This window comes from Chinchilla lanigera, unplaced genomic scaffold (genome assembly GCF_000276665.1).
Source record: "Chinchilla lanigera isolate Chin_1 unplaced genomic scaffold, ChiLan1.0 scaffold00058, whole genome shotgun sequence".
Lineage (NCBI taxonomy): Eukaryota > Metazoa > Chordata > Mammalia > Rodentia > Chinchillidae > Chinchilla > Chinchilla lanigera.
In genome coordinates, this window is record NW_004955459.1 from 8,480,796 (window position 1) to 8,498,680 (window position 17,885).

Consider the following 17,885-nt stretch of genomic DNA (forward strand, 5'->3'; position numbering starts at 1 on the left):
TTCCTTCTGTCCTTCCTTCCTTCCTTCCTTCTGTCCTTCCTTCCTTCTTTCCTTCCTTCCACCCTTCCTTCCTTCCTTCCTTTCTCTTTCTCTGTCTCTTTCTTTCTAGCTCATATAAACATATAGGAAGATACTTCTTTCATTAGAGGGGCAGAAAACATAATTTACAAAGGACATGTACACAGTAAACAGTGTCTCAACTTCAGCCTCAACTGCCACATTACCCTCTGTGGAAGTCCCTCGAGCTCTCCTTCTGCTTGACTCACACAGGACTGAGTCCCCCTGGTTCTGCATCCTCCTCTGTCTGCTTCCTCCTCATCTTTGCTCTTGGATCCAGTAGCTGACAGTGTTCCCCTTCTCTGTGGCATTTCTTGTGCTGTGTGTGTCTTTTGTCTCCCTAGTTTCTTTTACTCAACCCTCACTGAAGATGTATGGCATGGAAGTACAGTTTTTAGATGTATTCAGCATGAGTTTAAAAATGACTTCAATACCCTAACACCTGCTCTCCCCACTGCAACTGACTTTAGTCTTGTTTTGTATAGAAAAAAATCCTTTATGGAGGTCACACTTTCAGAACATCACTGCTATCACATAGTGCCCATGAATTGTGCTGGAAAGCCGTCTTGCCTAGTTGAGATTATTTGTCCTTAATTCAGATGCCTCTGTTTGGCAGAGCCATGAACATTGCACCTGGCTCGTGGAGAGACCTTCAAGCTTGTGGGCAAGGACTAGCTTCCCCTGGTGCTCTTCAGTTATGGAGGCCCAGTGAAACACAAGAGCAGGTGGACAGCACGTAGGACCTCTCTATGACATTGTCTTGAATCTGGAAAGGGGTGGGGAGGGGGACCCCATTGTAGCCACTGCCTGGGGGCTCTGCACCACACCATGGCATGCTTCCCAGTCTCCTCACTCTGGCCTTTGCTGCCATTTTTCCACACTGTCGCTGTGAGCTGCTGTGGCCTGCCTTGTCAGGATGGGTGCTGGCTCTGTGGGAATGAGGGCGGGAGAGGTCCATAGCTTGACTTCGGCTTTGAGCCTCAAATTGTGTCTGTAAGTGGGATGGAACACCATCCTCCAGAGGAACCTGCAGCAAATGGCTTATCCAAGAACCCTCCACTCATGTGTTCTGTGGAAATAACTTATGTATTTTCCTATCTGAGGAGGACCACCGGGAATTCGAGGCCAGCCTGGGCTACATAGGGAGACCCTGTTTCAAAAACAAAACAAAACAAAACAAAACATATTTCCCTGACTGAAAGATCATAGGTTCCATGTAGGTTTTGAGGGACCTTGGAAGCGGAATGTTGAGGACATTTAAAATTTGGAACTGTGACATTCTCATTATTGAAGCCATTCAGATAGGCTTTCAAAATATTCTGTAATTTTTCATAGATTTTTCTTCTGATTTTTTTTCTACTGGGAATGCCTCAGTTTGCAGTCCCTGTCCCCCATTACCAGCACTGAGAAGTTCCCTGAAGATTCTCCAGATGTGTTGGGCAGTTCCTTGATTCAGTTTTGCTCCTGCAGGTGTAGAGAAGGGATTAGCTTGTAAGGTTGCTAGAGAATTTAGCAAGGTTTTTCTTGTTTTAAAAGTAGCACAGATTAAGTTTCACATGAACACCATAATCCCACAATGTGAAAACACTGATTCAGTTGTTGAAGAGAGTAGGATAGTATGAAGTGTGAGACAGTTGAAGTAGTGTTTTAAAGTTGACAAAGGTGGAGTGTAAAACTTGGAGCTGCCTTGTGCCATGTAGGAAGCCTGCTTTAAAGACGCAGGCTTAGCATTGCTCATGCCTTTGTATGTGGCAGTACATACAAAGACCTCGGTAGACATTTGCATCCTGATCTTCAGTTTCCCTGTTAGTGAGGGCAGTCAGAAGTGCCTTGCTTCACATTCTTTGTGCAAATGCTTGGGAGGGTGATTCTTTTTAGTTGCTGGCATGACATTAGACTCGTAGCAGTCACTCAGCAGACTGTCCTGTTTCTTTTCATTTGAAGAGATTGCATACCTGCCACATGCCAGTGGGTTTCTGAGAAACTCTTAGATGTATATATATTTTAGTATATGAAAATACTTAATTGTAGGATAATATTAGTGTTTGAATGTGTTTGTGCCATTGGCATAACCGTACTTTTCTTGTTACCAAATATTGAGAAGTCCTGTTTAAACATACACACACATCCATTATCAAATATCCATGTCATTATCAAAGATCAAGTGCTCCTGGACTGATTATCAATAGTAATAATACAACTTGAAAACCAAAGTAAAACCTTCAAATGGAATTGCATCTTACTCTTCTAAAAACTGTCATAAAGATTGCTTAATTTTTATTTCCTGTTTTTTTTGGTCTTTTTGAGACGTGGTCTCACTATACACAGTTCAGGCTGGCTTTGAACTCACTTTGTAGCTTAGGCAGGCTTCAAATTCTCAACAATTCTCCTGCCTCAGCCTTCTGAGTGCTAGGCATGTGCCCCCATGTGTAGCCCCCATCCCTTTTTAAAAAAATAAATGATGGAGATGATAATTTCTTTTCTTTTTTTTCTTTTTTTTGGTAATGGGAATCAAACTCATGACCTTGTGCTTGCCAGGTGGGTGCTGTGCTACTGAGCTACATCCCGGCCCAGTTTCTTTTTTATAACGGGGCAGCCTTTTATAATGTGTAATACCTTCACAACTGGGCCATATATTCATGATTGTCCCATTGGGCAGCTTGTACCACCAGTAGTTCAAGCCTGCAGGAACATAGTGCAAATGTTGCATTAAGCTTGCAATTCTAGTCCCCACTTGCTGAATAGCATCTACCATATGTTTGAAGTTTGTATGCCTCCAATTTTGAGGAAGTTCTTGTTTGTGTTTTCATTTTTTCCCTCATCTGTGAAATGAGGCTGGTGCTTTACAGGGAGATTTTAGTATCATGTGAGTAGATAGGAGACACGGCCCAAAGATTCCGGGCCTGGCACGCTGAAAATGATAGTTTTCCCCTTAGAGTGTAGGTGAGTTTCAGTTTGGGAGATGGATGTTTCTGACTTTCTCAAAAGCATAGACACTGGCAGTGCCCTGCCTACATCGCTCCTTGCCCAGATGGGCTCCTTGCCCATTGCTCCTTCCACTTTCCCTCCTTACTATGCCAGCAAAGGCCCCTGCCAGTGCCTGAGTCACCCCACATGGAGCCTGCTCCTCTTGTGCAGCACGTGCCACTTGGCCTGTGGGGGCATGTCAGTTCACCTTCACCTGGTTAGCACTGCAATACTTGTTGAATGGAGCCATTCTTTCTTTCAGTCCTCATAGCTTCCCTCAAACTAGGAGGAGGAAACTTCGATGAAAAGAGTTAAAGTGTTGTTTGCAAGATAACACAGCTCCATGGTGGCTAAGTAGATGTTAGTGTCTACTTTTTTAGTTTTGAAAATCATAATTCTTCCACCAAATCTCCTCCCTTTGGAGATGGGTACTGAGGATTGAATCTAGGGCCTTTGTACTGAGCTGCATTCCCCTGCCCTTTTTATTTTTTGAGAAAGTGTCTTCGTAAGTCACTAAGTTCCCCAGACTGGGCTCACAATTGCAGTCCTGCTGTTAATGGTTTATGGCTCAGATCTTCTGAGTAACTGCCTAGACACTGCTTGCTCTTCAAGGAGATCATACAGTGTGATGAACAGATGTGATCACTGGAAAGTAAACAGAGATGATGCACTTACTATCGATCTTTATGACACAGTGACTTGACTGCTTTTGTAGTATGTGCTTGTTTTTATGTGACAGTGTTCCTTAACTTAAGAAATTATTGTGTTTTCTAAAATAACTGATAATGTGCTAGATAGCCCTGGCCGCCATAACAAATTACTGTACACTGGGTGGCTAAAATAGCAAAAATTTATTTTCTCACAATTCTGGGGTCTGGAAGTCTGAGATCAGGGTGACAATGTGGTGGGATTCTAGTGAGGGCCTCTTCCTGGCTTGCAGACAGCTGCCTTCTCTGTGGCCAGTATGACTTCTTATTTGTGTGGGCACAGCTCTGTTTCTCTTATAAGGTCACACTAAACCATTCATTACTGGACTATACCTTTGTGATCTCATTCAACCTTAATTTTCTGCTTAAGAGGCCCTTTTGCTACTTACAGTAACAGTAGGGGTTAGAGCTCCACCATTTGAATTTTGGTGGGCACAAATGATTCCACAGCATAACATTTTGGAGTACAAGATAATAATGACCTTTTCCAACAGAAGGGAGAAAATGAATAAAGTTGTATGTCATTGGACACTGTAAAGGGTAACTGGCAGTATATCCAAGCTGTACATTACTAGTATACCTACTTTCCTCCTCTTTCCTGCACTCTGCATTACGTTAATTTCATTTCTCAAGATCAAATCTAAAATCATGTTGCTCCCTCATCTTTGCCTAGTAAATTAAGTACACACAACCCCTTACCAATACGACCTGGGCTTTATTTCATGCTATATTAAATTATTTTTCTCTCTATTTTTATTTGCCAAATTTTAAACTTATGAAAAAATTAAAGAGTAATATCATGAGCACCCACATTTACATTTAACATATTGTTATATATATGTTATCTCTTTGTGTGTACATATACTTATGCAACCATATACTTTTTTCTCAAGTATTTGAAAGTGACATGCATAGTATTTTTATCTCTAGAAACTTTAATGTTTCATCTAAGAACAAGGCTTTAAAAAATATAACCATGTCATTTTACACCCAAGGAATTTTAACATTAATATGGTGATATTGGTTGATGTACAGGCCCTATTGAAATTTCTTCAAACTAAGCGGGGAGGTGGGGAAGAATGGTCCTGTTCCTTAAGCCTTATTTTGTGCTGCTTTCTCAGCTCATGTCAGTATCTGTCCGGATGGGTGTGCTTGTCCTTCCTGAAGCATGTGCTGGCCTCTCTGCTTTTGTGCCTTTGCCCAGCTTGTGCCTAGTTTGGAGCCTGCACCTGTCTTATTCCACATGGACCTGGCAACGTCCTGTCCTTCCAGATGTATTCCAGGCGGTACTGTCCCCTTCTGTGAAGCAGTTTCTGACACCTGCTCACGTGCTTGTTCCTCCTTTCTACTGTGCTCCTTATGCTCTTGGATAACATTTATTGCGTCCTCCTACCCAAATTACATGTGGATCTTAGGGACTTTTTCTTTGCCCTTTTGAGGACTGTGAGCTCCTTGAGTATGGGGTCTCTGTTGTCTATACTATGCATTTTTGCTGCTCACCAAATATTTTGTTTGATAGACTTAAATACAGAGTGTTTTACATGATGCTTTACTCTCAGTATAGTTCGTATATTTGTAGTGTTGTTTTCTGTTTTGGAAAGATGGTCTCAAAATTCTAATTTCCTGACATCCTAAAGAATGGAAAGTGCTAAAGGGTGTGGACTTTAACATGTCCATAGCGGTAGGAACCTCCATTTTTTTCTACCTCAGGGGATTGTGTCAGTGGACGGAGCTGGTCAAACATGACTGTCTAGTCCAATACGTATAAAGGGATTACATTCATAGTATCACTGGTATATTGGTGATAAGTTGGGGTGGCATGTGGCCTGCTGTGTCCCAGCAGGAAGTGCTAGGGAATGTTGCAGAGCAGCTATAAGATCTCTTCTCTTACATCTAGGTGCGAGATGCAGCAATAAACAGCTTAGTGGAAATTTACAGACATGTAGGAGAACCTGTGAGGACAGATCTCAGTAAAAAAGGATTGCCACAGTCCCGGTGAGTGCAGACTTTTTCCTTTTTTCTTTTTCAGATACTACCTTGGTCTTTACTACTATTTCTGATATAATTTTATTCCAAGATTTCCTGGCTAGAGGGTTGGTGTTTGGAGGTCTTGTCCAGATCATATGTCTGTGGTTCCTTCCCCCTCAAAAATAAGGTTCTTGTGCAAACATCTGGTTCAGTCCTGTGTCTCCCACTGACTTGGGGAGCACCTTTAAAAGTGATTGGTGTTGAAACATTCAGCACTCTTCCTGTTTCTTTACTTTGCACATGGTGCTTAGGTAATGAACTGTGTATTTGTTTGAATGAATGGAGCTTTTCCAGAATGCATCTGGCTAGAAATACATAAATAATAGTTCTAAAAAATATCTTTGAAATGTGTTTATGTCATTTTCAATCTGTAGAAGGCAACACAAGGAGGGCACCTGCATTTTACAAGACTCAAGACAACTTGAGTCCACAGAATTTTTAAAGTAATGTAACAATCGGACATCTGTCTTTTAACTTTGTTGGGGAAATAAAACCAGATGAATTCTAAACCTTTGCCATAAACTGTTGCTTTAAGGAAAGAAGCGATACGAAATTGCAAGCCAGTCAGCATGGCAGTATACTCCCAGAGTGCACTGGCCTGTCCTTTGTCTATGAGGACAGCAGGAACCCAGTGACATGAGATGACCTTTGAGAGACTTCACAGCTAGTGAGAGCCAGAGCCAAGATTAAAACCTGTCCTTCAGACTTGCCTTTTAATTTTCCTGGCCCTGTTTCACAAACGTGGACAGCGTGCTGGGATGGAGCACTGAGGTAGTGCACAGGAGTCATCTGTCTCGGTGTCCATCAGGCTGTTGTGGTGAAAGCAGGCTCTGCCTTTCTGCTGTGGAGTCAGACCTGACCCCAGTGTTATTTTCACTGTGGCTCGTGTGCTGTGTATGATAATTATATGGGAATAAAACTGCTCTTCATCTGTTTAATCAAAGATGATCTATGAAGCCAGAGTTACAGGTTGAGCATCCCTAATCTGAAAATCTGAAATCCAAAACTTCAAAGTTTGTGCTGACCTAGGAAAGTCTCTGCAATGCCCTCCCCCCGAAAAGCCAAGGACCCCAGAAACCCTACATGATATCTGAAGCACTTATTTTCCCAAGCACATATAGAGGAAACTCAACCTGTATGTATCTGGTTTTTGAAGTTCAGCCTTCAGGTTGCTGAATATATGGTGAGAACACTTAGGAGTTAGGAGAACTTAATGATAATACTGACAGTCTCTTTGGAAAACCAGAGGACACAGATCAGCAGAGAGGGCTGTTGAAAGAGGAAGTCAGCATTGCCCATTTCCTGCTGCAGAGAGGGCCTCACACCTGCTGTGTAGTGCATGGTGGCCCCATGGCATGAAATACCACCTTTTATAGTTTCTGCCTTACACAGTGTCTTCCTGTGCATTGTGGGAAGGTAACTGCAGCAAATTAGATATTAGGGGAAATGACCCAGAGAATCCAAGTTCTGGGGAAGTAAGTATAGAAGGCCTGAGATCACTGACCTTAGAAGAGCCTAGTTACAAGGCTGGCCCCAGGCTGGCAGCTGGAAACTTGGATTTGGGGAAGGCTCCTTCCATTCTCAGAGAGTGGCTTGAGGGAGGCTTATCGTGTCCTGACTGAACAACACGCTGTTCTTTGAGCTGTGTGCCTGCTTTCCTCTGGGGGCAGGAGGTGTCTGTGTGACCTGGGCACCATCTCTGAGCAAGTTTCCTGGTAAACAGCATGTCACTCATGTTGTCAAAGTTCTGTGCTGGGTGATTTAAGCATGTTTTGTGTGACTCCTCAAAGAGAGATTCTGGAGACTGTCTGGTCTCTTTTGACTTCCTCTCAGGATGCTTTCCTCTTTGCCACTTGTTCTCTGTGTCCTTTTGGAATAATAAATCACAACTGTGGCTATGGCCCTGAATCCTATGTGTTGTCCTGGTGAAGCATTACATCTGAGGTGGACCTGGGAACTCCAACACTAGGTGTTCAGATAAGACCCCAGAGGTGTCACTGCCAGAGTTAGGCTTGAAGCTCATCCCAGCTTCCCTCCACCACTCTTAAACATTGTAAAGGAATCTGCAGAAGAGGCTGGACTTCTGAATAGGGATGGAGGTTTCTCTCAATCGTGTTACCTAATATCTTTGCTAGAAATGGAGAAGATGTTCATAGGGAAGTGGCCTTCATAGCCATTGTTGTAAAACTCTGGCAGACACAAGTGTCTAGAAAAGTGTTCTTTACAAACTATACTTAATGAAACTTTACATTTCTTTGGGTATATTACAAGATCATAATTTAAGATCTGACACTTTGAGAGTCAAGGGTCTGATTGGTACCTTTATTTTGTTGGGGATGCAGGCAAATAGAATGCGGCTTTTGAAGTATCATACCCTGGCTTTGGAAATTCAGTATCTGGTATATTATGGGGCTCCATGTAGCTGACTTCTCAAAACTCATTATGGGTTGTTGTTGTTGTTGTTATTTTGTGAACATAATGGGTTTTTCAGTTTGGCAAAATTCTGTAGTACTAATAAAATGCTGTAAAGTAGGATTTAGTCCTAGAATAAAAGTCTTGGTTGGCCCCCTAAGAATTTGTTGGTGGAAAGATCATTATATTTGAGAAGAATAAGATTATACCTCTAAGAGGTAAAAAGAATGTTCTGATATGGTAAAAAGAATGTTCTGATATGAACTAAATGATTTAAAAAGGAGCAGTAGTCTCATTTGAGCAGTAATCTGAGCAGTTTTCATTATCTGTTTGTTGCGTAATGTGCAAAAGAAACATATATTAAACAGCTTCACTTTGGAGGGACTGGCAGTAGAGTTTTGGGCCATGGATTAAGTTATTTGTTATTGTTATTTGGTAGGTAAAATCATATTGAGCTGGATAATAAGGTAGAAATAGTCAACAAAGTCTTCATATTAGAGTATCTCTCCACTCATACAGGATCTCATTGAGCCGTGAGCCTGAATCAGTAGAATATTTTACCATTTTACATGTATTATTTTTCATAGTTCATGCATGCGATATATTCAGAAACTAAGAATATACTTAACTTTTAGCTAAATATATAGTTGTATGATGTTTCATGAGGCATGCCTCACAGCTTAATTTAATTTAAATCACCTACAACTCCATGTGACTTACTTTTTTTTTTCCTGGAAGATAGAGCATTTTATTTTTTTTTTAATTTTAAAAAGAATAGTAAATTAGAAACAAACAAACAAAAAATAGAACAGTAGCAGCATACCAGTATCACAAACACAAACAAATCAAAGCAAGAACATTTAAAGTGATACAGGGTTTCAAGACAAGATAATATGAATCAACAGTGGTTGTTACATTACATATCACTATCCTCAACTGCATTGCTCAGATTACCAGATGTAAGAATGGAAGATTGCTCAAACCATTAAAGGGAATAAGAAAATAATTATTAGATAAAACATTAGAGATAATACAGAGTTTCACCAGATAGGATGGTAGGAGTTCACCATTGTAATTCCATTGCATATTGTTACCTTCAAATCAGTTGCTCAGATTACCAGACATAAGCATGCAAAATTGATGGGAACAGAAAAAATTATAAGCATTAACTGTTCATTTCAGTACACCATCAGACATCAGCAATACAGTTATTGCAGCTATTCATGTATATATTTATATTTTGCCTTTCTTCTTTCTTTTTTCCATGTGACTTTTATAGATATGTGCTTTCAGCATGCATTTGCTGTCACTCCAAAGACTCCTGGAAAGTAATTTAAGTCAGCGTGGTATATTTTAGTTTGCAAAGCTTTGGAGAAAAATCAGATTACTAGAGTTAAATTTCTTTGGGTACTATTGTTTGGTAGCTAAGCTCCTAAAGTAGCAATGGTTTTAAGCCTGAGGATAATTTACTTGCAGACAAACAAATACATGTTATCTGGTTCATTATAACTATTTGGTAAACTTACTTTGTGAACCTACGATTTTGAGCAGATCTCATAATACTCGCTCTGTTGCTGTCTTAGCCTGTTTAAAGCGTACATTCACTTTAGATATTACATAATGATTACTTTGGAAAATTGAAACTTTTTTTTTAATTTGCTAAACTTTAATGTTAAGACCGATGGCAAAAGCAAATGAGAAATTGCTGTGTTATTCATTCTCATTAAAAGTATTTTTTTGGTCATAATCATTTATATAGAGAGAATCAACCAGATTTATAAGTGCACTTATAAAAAGGCAATGCCTTACTGCCTCTGCCATTTTTGTCTCAGAAGCAAACATTGTCAACTCTTTTTGTTATTTACTGCTATTTCCTAGTAATATGTAAGTATCATTACTGAAATTTTTCCTTTTTATCACTTAGATTGTGTGTGTGCATGTGTGTGTGTGTGCGCGCTTGTGTGTGTACATGCAATGCTGAGGATCAAACATAGGACTTCACATATGCTAAGAAAGTGCTCTGGCACTACCCTGTACCTTCCACCCCACTATTAGAATCTTATTTTCCACTGTGGAACACGGATTTCAGCTATCTTTCCTCTGAATATTCTTCACGTACATCTACCAATATTTTCCATCTTATCTACCAAATGTACATGTATTTTCATTTTGGTTAGAACAAAACTTATATTGTCATTGTATATGCTATTCTAGTTCACTACTAATACGTGGTAAACTATGATTACTTTGCTCTTTCTCATGATGTGGACCTAATAATTAGTTAATTTTTATTCGCATAGTTGGCTGTGTACTGTTTGCACACTAGGACCTACTACATTAACCTCTGTGTCAAGTTATGTACGTCTCCTTCAGCCAGTTTTAGTCTAGACTGATTGCCTTCACTACCTCGTACACACTCCTTTATCCCATCCCTCCTTGTTACCATCTTGGATTGCTTTCTGCTCACTCTTTTGGACAGATGCATGTGTATTGGCTTCACTTCTCTGCAGGCACATTCTTGCAGACCAGGTCTTTCTAGGTTTACTCTCTCATTTTAGTTCCGTATATCCTTCAGTAGCCTTCTGAGAAAAGGTCTGGCCAAGAAAAATTATTTTTTATCTGAGAATTTTCTAGATTTTCAGGGTATAAAAATCTAGTTTGGAAACTATTTTCTTCTGGCGCATTAATACTTGTCTTTTTGTGTTTCCCCTTTCACTATTTCTGTTGAGAAGTACAAAGCCATTCTGATTCTTCTTCCTATGTAGATAAGTTTGATTTGCTTTGAATGATTTTAGTGTTCTCTTTTTTTTTTCATAAATAGGCAGTTCGAGTTTTAATAGGAATTACTTTGAATCTGCAGATGAATTTGAGGAATATTGGCATCTTCACATTTAATCTTCCCATCTGTGAATGGGGAACGTTTTCAGTTTTTAGGCTTTAATTTTAACAGTTGTTTTGTAGCTAGAAAACTCAAATTAATAAAAAATTTTTGAAAGAAAAAATAAGGATTACAAGGGAATACAATGAACAATTCAGTTAGATGGAGTGTGTGTTGGACAATGCCTTTATGTGGCAACACTTTAAGGTGGTACAAGACAGCAAAAGCAGCAAGAGCAAAAATGGGGGGCAAGCCTCTTTTCCCTCTTTATATTGTATATTGGCATTTGCCCACACCCACACCATCTCTGTGCCCTCCTCTTGCACAGGCTCAGGATGAATACAAAGTCAGGACCCTGGCTCCCTGCTGAGTCACATAGTTAACCTTTTAAACTCAAGTTGATACAGTGTATCAACCATAACAATCCACCCCTTGTCAACTTGGCAACTGAAGACAATTTTTTAAACCAGTTTTTAGATATAAAGACGTGCTTCTTACCATTTTACGACTTGAACATTACAACACAGGTTTACCAGTCCTTAAGAACCAGTATTAAATAATCTAAGAGGCTGGGCATGGTGGCGCATGCCTGTAATCCCAGCATTTGAGAGGCTGAGGCAGGAAGATTGCTGCAAGTTCAAGGCCAGCCTGGGTTACAAAGTGAATTCAAGGCCAGCCTGGGTTACAAAGTGAGTTCAAGGAAAGCCTGAACTGCATAGTGAGACCCTGTCTCAAAAAGGCAAAAAAAAAAAAAAAAAAAAAAGCAGTATTGTCTTATCAGCATTATATTACGTTAGAGCCATAACATTCCCGCCCCCATAGACTCATGCACACCCCTTTATGCAAAAGGCATTTAGTCCATCTGCAAGAGTTTCCAAAGTTCTAACAGTTTTAGCACTGCTGAAAAATCCAACTCCCAAGTCCCTGGTAAGGCAAACTCTTTAGTTGCAAGCCCCTGTACAAATGAAAAGTTAAACACTTTTAACATTTAATGGCACAAAATAAGCATTTTCATTCCAGAAGTTACAAACGGTAATATAAAGGAATGGGACCAAAGCAAGTCCAAAATCCAGCAGGGCAAACATTAAGTCCTGTAGTTCTACATCTAGCATCTGAAGCAATCTGTGGCACATTGTGAGCTCCAAAGAGCTTGCATGACTCCACCCCTATGGCACTTTTGGTGGTTACAGCTCTTACGTCTTTTCTCTTAGGCCCACTTTGCTCCCTCCCTGCAGCTTTTCTCAGACAGTCCATGTTTTTGGATTTTCTAAACTTCTGGGGTCTCCACTGCACATTTTGCTTTACACTCACAGCTTTAAATACTGCCCTCTCAGGAGCACACTGCCTGGACTCCCAGGCTTTCTGAAATCTTGGTGGAAGCCTTTTTAACCTCAGAACTCTTGCAGTCTACATGTGCCTAAAACCAGCACCACGTGGAAGGTGCCAAGGTCCACTGCCAGCTGGAGCCGTAGCCAGGCTTGCTTCTCTCTGGGCTGTAGGGGTTGAGTGCTTGAATCACTGAGCACTCTGAACCTGATAACAAGAAACAAATTCTCTTTTGTTTTTTTCTTTTTTTGGTACCGTGAATTGAACTCAGGCCCTTGCGCCTTATGCCGCTGAGCTATATCCCCACCCCAAGAAGCAAATTCTCTATGCTGCCACCATTCTGGAACCTGGTTCGGTTGCTGCTACCATTCTGGAACATGGTGCTCTGTGGCTCTCTTAAAGCAAAGTCTTTCACCTTTTCAGTTTTGAGGCCGCTAAGGGTGGAGGTTTGCTGCTTCTTTTGATGCCCTCAGTCCATCTTTTTGATTCTCTTGCTCTTTGATTTCTCTTGCTCAGAGGAGCAATCAAGAGCTCCTCTGCTCTATCCTTATATTCTACCACTTTACTGGAGCTTTCTTTTTGGCCAAACTCACAACATTTTTAATCACCCTGCTGGGCTCTTTGCTCTTGATTCTTAACATAAATCTGGCTAAAAGCCCCCAGCAATAGCCATGCCACAGCCTCGACATTTAACTGCCTTGAAATTTTTTCTGCCAGATTAATCATTCCACACACGGCCTTCTAGGTTCTCAGGAATGCATCACTGTTCTCAAATATTTTGTGAACATCTCATTCTCCAGTTTTTCTTTTTCACTTTTTGGGCAGGTTCTTGGCCCTGGTGTATTGTTATTTTAGGCATCTCCCAGGTTGAATAAGTGTTGCTGATTCATATCAGTCATATCTTGGGGGAAAAAGGTCTCTCACAGGGTATCTTAGTTACTTTTTTGTGCTTGACATCCATACTTAAAGGAGGAAAGGTTTATGTCAGCTCATAGTTAATAGAAGTTTGAGTCCATGATTAGCTGGTGACAAAGCAAGGTGGCATGGCAGAGGGGTATCACAGAGGAGAAACGTTCCCTAGTGTGGCTGGCGGGAAGGTACCAAGCATCCAGAGCCATGAGTAGCAGCAGTAGGCCTGCCTTCTTTCTCTCCCTTTATATTCCTGCTAGTCTGTAAGCTGCTGATTGGTGCCACCCACCCACAGGGTGATGCTTCCATTCTCCACTCCCGTGTTTGCAGTATCTCACCCTTAATTATTCACATACCTTAACGCAGCCATCTTTGAAAATTCCCACCTATTGACTCCTTGAGGCTTTAGGGGAACATTATCTATACACAGTCATAACACAGGGAAAGCCCTGAGTCAGACTGAGATAACAAGCTGCAAGTGGAGTACAGGGATACAGCAGCCAAGTCAAACGATAGTGTCTAGGATGGGGGGTCTTGGGAGAGAACCAGACCTGCTCAGCTCCTTCCAGTGGCTACCAGGGTCCTGGCTTTCAAACTACCAAAACTGCTAAGGCTGTGGCTTCTTAGCTGCCCAGCTGGAAATAGGAACATGGCACACTCAAGCAATGAAAAGTTCACTCTTATTATTAGGATTCAGTCCTTTTTCTTGAACAAATGTTACTCCGATGTTGCAAGCCTTTGTTCAACTTCTCGAGTTTTAAGAAAGTTGATTTTCAGAGGTTTTGCCAGTGTTGTCTTTGATTCTTTGGAGCAGCAGATTTTCAGATGTCCTAATTCTGCCACTTGGTAGGCCTTCTTTCCCAGGTGCTTTACCATTGCAGCATGTTCTTTATCTGCTTGGAAGTATTAATGATATACTTTTTAAACTTGTTTTGCCTTTACAGTCTGTGTTGCAAATATATTTGGTTATTTTGATCCTTCTCATGTTAGACTCTGCCCATATTGTAGCCTTCGTATTCATATTTAACAGTGTGAGCTAAAATGTTGCCTACAAGCTCTGAGTGTTTGTGTGGAGCTTATTGACTGTAATATTACTTGTACTTGTTTCCGGGGAATTATTAAAAACTTATTCTTTATCTTATAAAATTTTCTAGGAGGGAATAAATTAGATATGTCTTATGGTAAAATGAATTCCATGTGTGTTGAAGAAGTTGATGTAAAAATTCAAAATCAGAAAAACTAGGGGAAATAGTAGTAGTTATTTGTCAAACTAGTAAAGAAATTTATTTACTTGCTTTTGTTGGGAGTACTGGAGATTGAACCCAGGGCTGAATATGCACTGTGCTGCTGAGCTATACTTCTAACCCCAAGAGACTTTAAAGTGATATCCAAAAATTTAAAAGAAAAGAATTGGTTGCTTCAGAGGTAATCAGTAAGTATTCATTGTCTTTAAACACATGAAACTCACTTTGTGGATTTGTGTATATTGGTGACTTCCAAGAGAAGCATTTTGAATTGCTGCGCTCAGAACTAGCGGAAAAAAGCTAGACCTTCCATTCATCTGAGCTTTGTGGGTGTTAATCTGTTGTAAAGCCAGGGTAGTGGTATTTTGAGGTAATTGAGAAGAGAATGAGTCCCTAACGAGACCTGAGTATAAAAGCAGAGGAAAAGGCCTCCTTGCTTGAAGGAATTCTGAGGTAGGGTGCAGGTGCCAACAGCAGTGACTTCTTCAGTGTTCTCACACCTAGTTGTGGTTAATGTGGCCACAGCAAGTGGACCTCACTACTGCTGGAGAACCTACAGTTCTTTTACATTTGCTGTTTACAATTGGACCTGCTCTCAGAGGAATGGAAGAACACTTGCCTTCTTCCAGTAGTGACGCCAGACTAGAAATACACCTCAGTGCTACCTTGAAACTCATAGGTGTGCTCACATTAGAGGATGTGGCTGAGACACAATAAAGTGACATGTTAGGGCATCCCTGGAAACCTGTGGTGGTGGTATTGATGGGCTTGCCGAGCCACTGGAGATCTTCGTTATTTTAAAAGGGAGGGTGTTGGAAACATCTTAAGAAATTGATTCTGAGGCATCTTTCTAGATCTTCCAAATTCAGTAACTGCTGGATTTGAATGTGAGTGATAGTCTTACTCATATCTGGTCCTGAGTTGGCAGTTGTAGTTTTACTTCAGTGTCCACTTTGATTTACTTAATAGTGGTTGTCTGAAGCAATTTTGAGAGGAATTGTGAGGCTGTATCTGGGCTTAGATGGAAGAACAGCTTGAAAATTTTTCAATAATAATTTATTAATATTTCATGATGGGAATGGCAGAGTCAGTGGGTTTATCAGGCTGGTTTGTCTCTTCGTTTTGCTCATATTTTGGTTTCCCTGTTAATTAGAATTTAAGCTCTAGAGGGTAGGAACCTTATCCATTCAGCATCTAGCTAGCTTGGAGCTGGACACATAATGGATGCTCAAGTGATGTTGAATAAACAGGTGAATTAATGAACAAGCAGATGTGAAGTAGTTAAAGTGTCCTGGTGTGAAGTCATGGGGTAGGTTTAGGTACCAGCTTTCTGACACCATCACGCATCTCTCCTGAGGGATTCTCTGCATGGCATGTGCTTGGCACACGTACTAAAAGAATACAGTTCCCAGCTCAACTCCTGAGGAGTTTCCATTCCGGTTGAGAAGAAAAGGTAACTGTGAAATGAGAAGCGCTCATAGGGCAGAGTAGTGTGTAGAAAAAGTATTAAATAAATAATTTGGTAGCAGAAATGGGTAGCATTGGTTTGAATTCGGAGTACTTTGCTTTGGAATCTCAACCTTCACACATACTGCAGGATATCTGTATTTTGCCTGGGAAAGGCTCTTTTAACTTTGCTGTGAGATAATATTATACTCCCCTTACCTCTAATTTTTGGTGTCACCAGGATGGAATATTTTGACTGTTTAAAGAGTTTTGCTTCAATTTACATGTCAAGGTGAAATGATGCATTATAAATGTCATGCAGATTTTTAAAACTGAAGATTATGCAGTCACAGTGTTTATTTCTGGAGAAATTATAGCATTTTGAATTAAGCTGAAGTCACAAAAGCCTTTGTAATGTGATATTAAATGCATTTTCAAAAAGCTTTATCCAAAGTAACTGACAGTGATTAGAAAGAGGAGAAATACACACTTTTAAAATAATACTTACATTTTGTGTAAAGCAGGCACATTTAACGTTTGAGAACAGGGCTCTGGATTCCTGCTGGCAGGGCTGGAGTCTCCACCCCAGTAACTTACTCCCATAGTGAGCAATGGGTCATTGTTTCTTTAACCGTGTAACCAGGCACTGATAAGCTTTCATCAGGCTGTTGTGAGCACTAAATGCAATCTTTGAGAGCAAGGCTTCTCATTAGTACTGGCCCCATAGGAAGTGCTCTGCTGTTGTTGGCTAGTATCAGTGTTCTCGGTAGAGTACTAATTTCAAGTGAGCTTGTATCATTGATAACTTTTTTCAGCTTCACATTAATGTTTTATAATTGACTGGGAACAGCGATGATTAGTGATTTATATATATATATATTTTTTTCTTTTTTTTTTCCATACAGGTTGAGTGTCATTTTTACAAAATTTGATGAGGTCCAAAAATCTGGAAATATGGTACAATCTACAAATGGTGAGTAGAAAAAGCAGTTGTATTTCTGTTTTGGTTCTATGTTGATGTAACCTATGCTATTTCTAAGTAGCTGAACTATATATTGTAGTAAAGGTTTCCAGGTCTGAGGATTTAAACTTCATTCTCCTGCTTTCATAGGCCAGAAACTATAGAGTGATCACTGACTTTGTTTCATAATCTCTATTGAATCTGTTACCTAATCCTGTTGACTTTACTATTAAAACACATCTTCTCACCATCTCTGCTACTGTCTTCCTGGTGTAGGCCACCCTGGTATTTTACAGGACTCTTGGCAGACCCCCAACCCATTTCTTTGCTTCTCTTTGCCACTGCTAAAACGTGTTTTTCTAAGAGGAAACAGAGTAATCCGTTTAGAATGTAAGTCAGGTGCTGTTCCTCCTGTTCATATACACACCCAGACTACAATTCAGGGGGTCCCAGACCACCATTCTGATGTCATTCTTCCGGTTCTTCTTGAAAGTTCTGTGCTCCTACCACATTGGTACTTTTGAGCATTCTGAGCATCCCTTGTTTTCAGGCCTGTGTGCTTAGGATTCCTTTTTCTTGAAACATTTGCCACCTAGCATCAATCATTATGGCCTCTCCCTTCCTGCATCCCTAGGGTACAGCAGAGCTTCCCTCCAGAGGCACCCTGAACAGCAGACCCAGTGCTGCAAGCAGTGTTCTGCCCTCACCCTACTTGATGGTTCTCTACACAGTATTTGTGTATGTTAATCCCCTTTATTTCTCCTTATTTTATTTCCACTTAGCATAAGCTCAGTCTTTCAAAAACTCTTCTTCATATGGAAGGTGTACCGTTACTATTGTTAAATAAATAAAATGATTGTGAAGTGAATGGTGGCCTGTTTCTAGTTCCTGCTTTGTGATGATATTTGTAGACAGATGACAAATTTTTGTGATGACAAAAGGGAAGGAAA

General features: G+C 40.4%; 1 protein-coding gene across 14 annotated transcripts in view; it reads left to right on the top strand.

The window, feature by feature from the left end:
* The window catches only part of Clasp1 (cytoplasmic linker associated protein 1), a 245,378-nt gene that overhangs the window by 98,125 nt on the left and 129,368 nt on the right, over positions 1-17,885 (top strand). For all 14 annotated transcript variants that reach the window (XM_005397639.2, XM_013521074.1, XM_013521075.1 and 11 more), the window contains exons 7-8: positions 5,629-5,726; positions 16,880-16,947. In XM_005397639.2, coding sequence (XP_005397696.1) covers positions 5,629-5,726; positions 16,880-16,947 — 166 coding nt within the window. The remainder of the gene's footprint in view (positions 1-5,628; positions 5,727-16,879; positions 16,948-17,885) is intronic.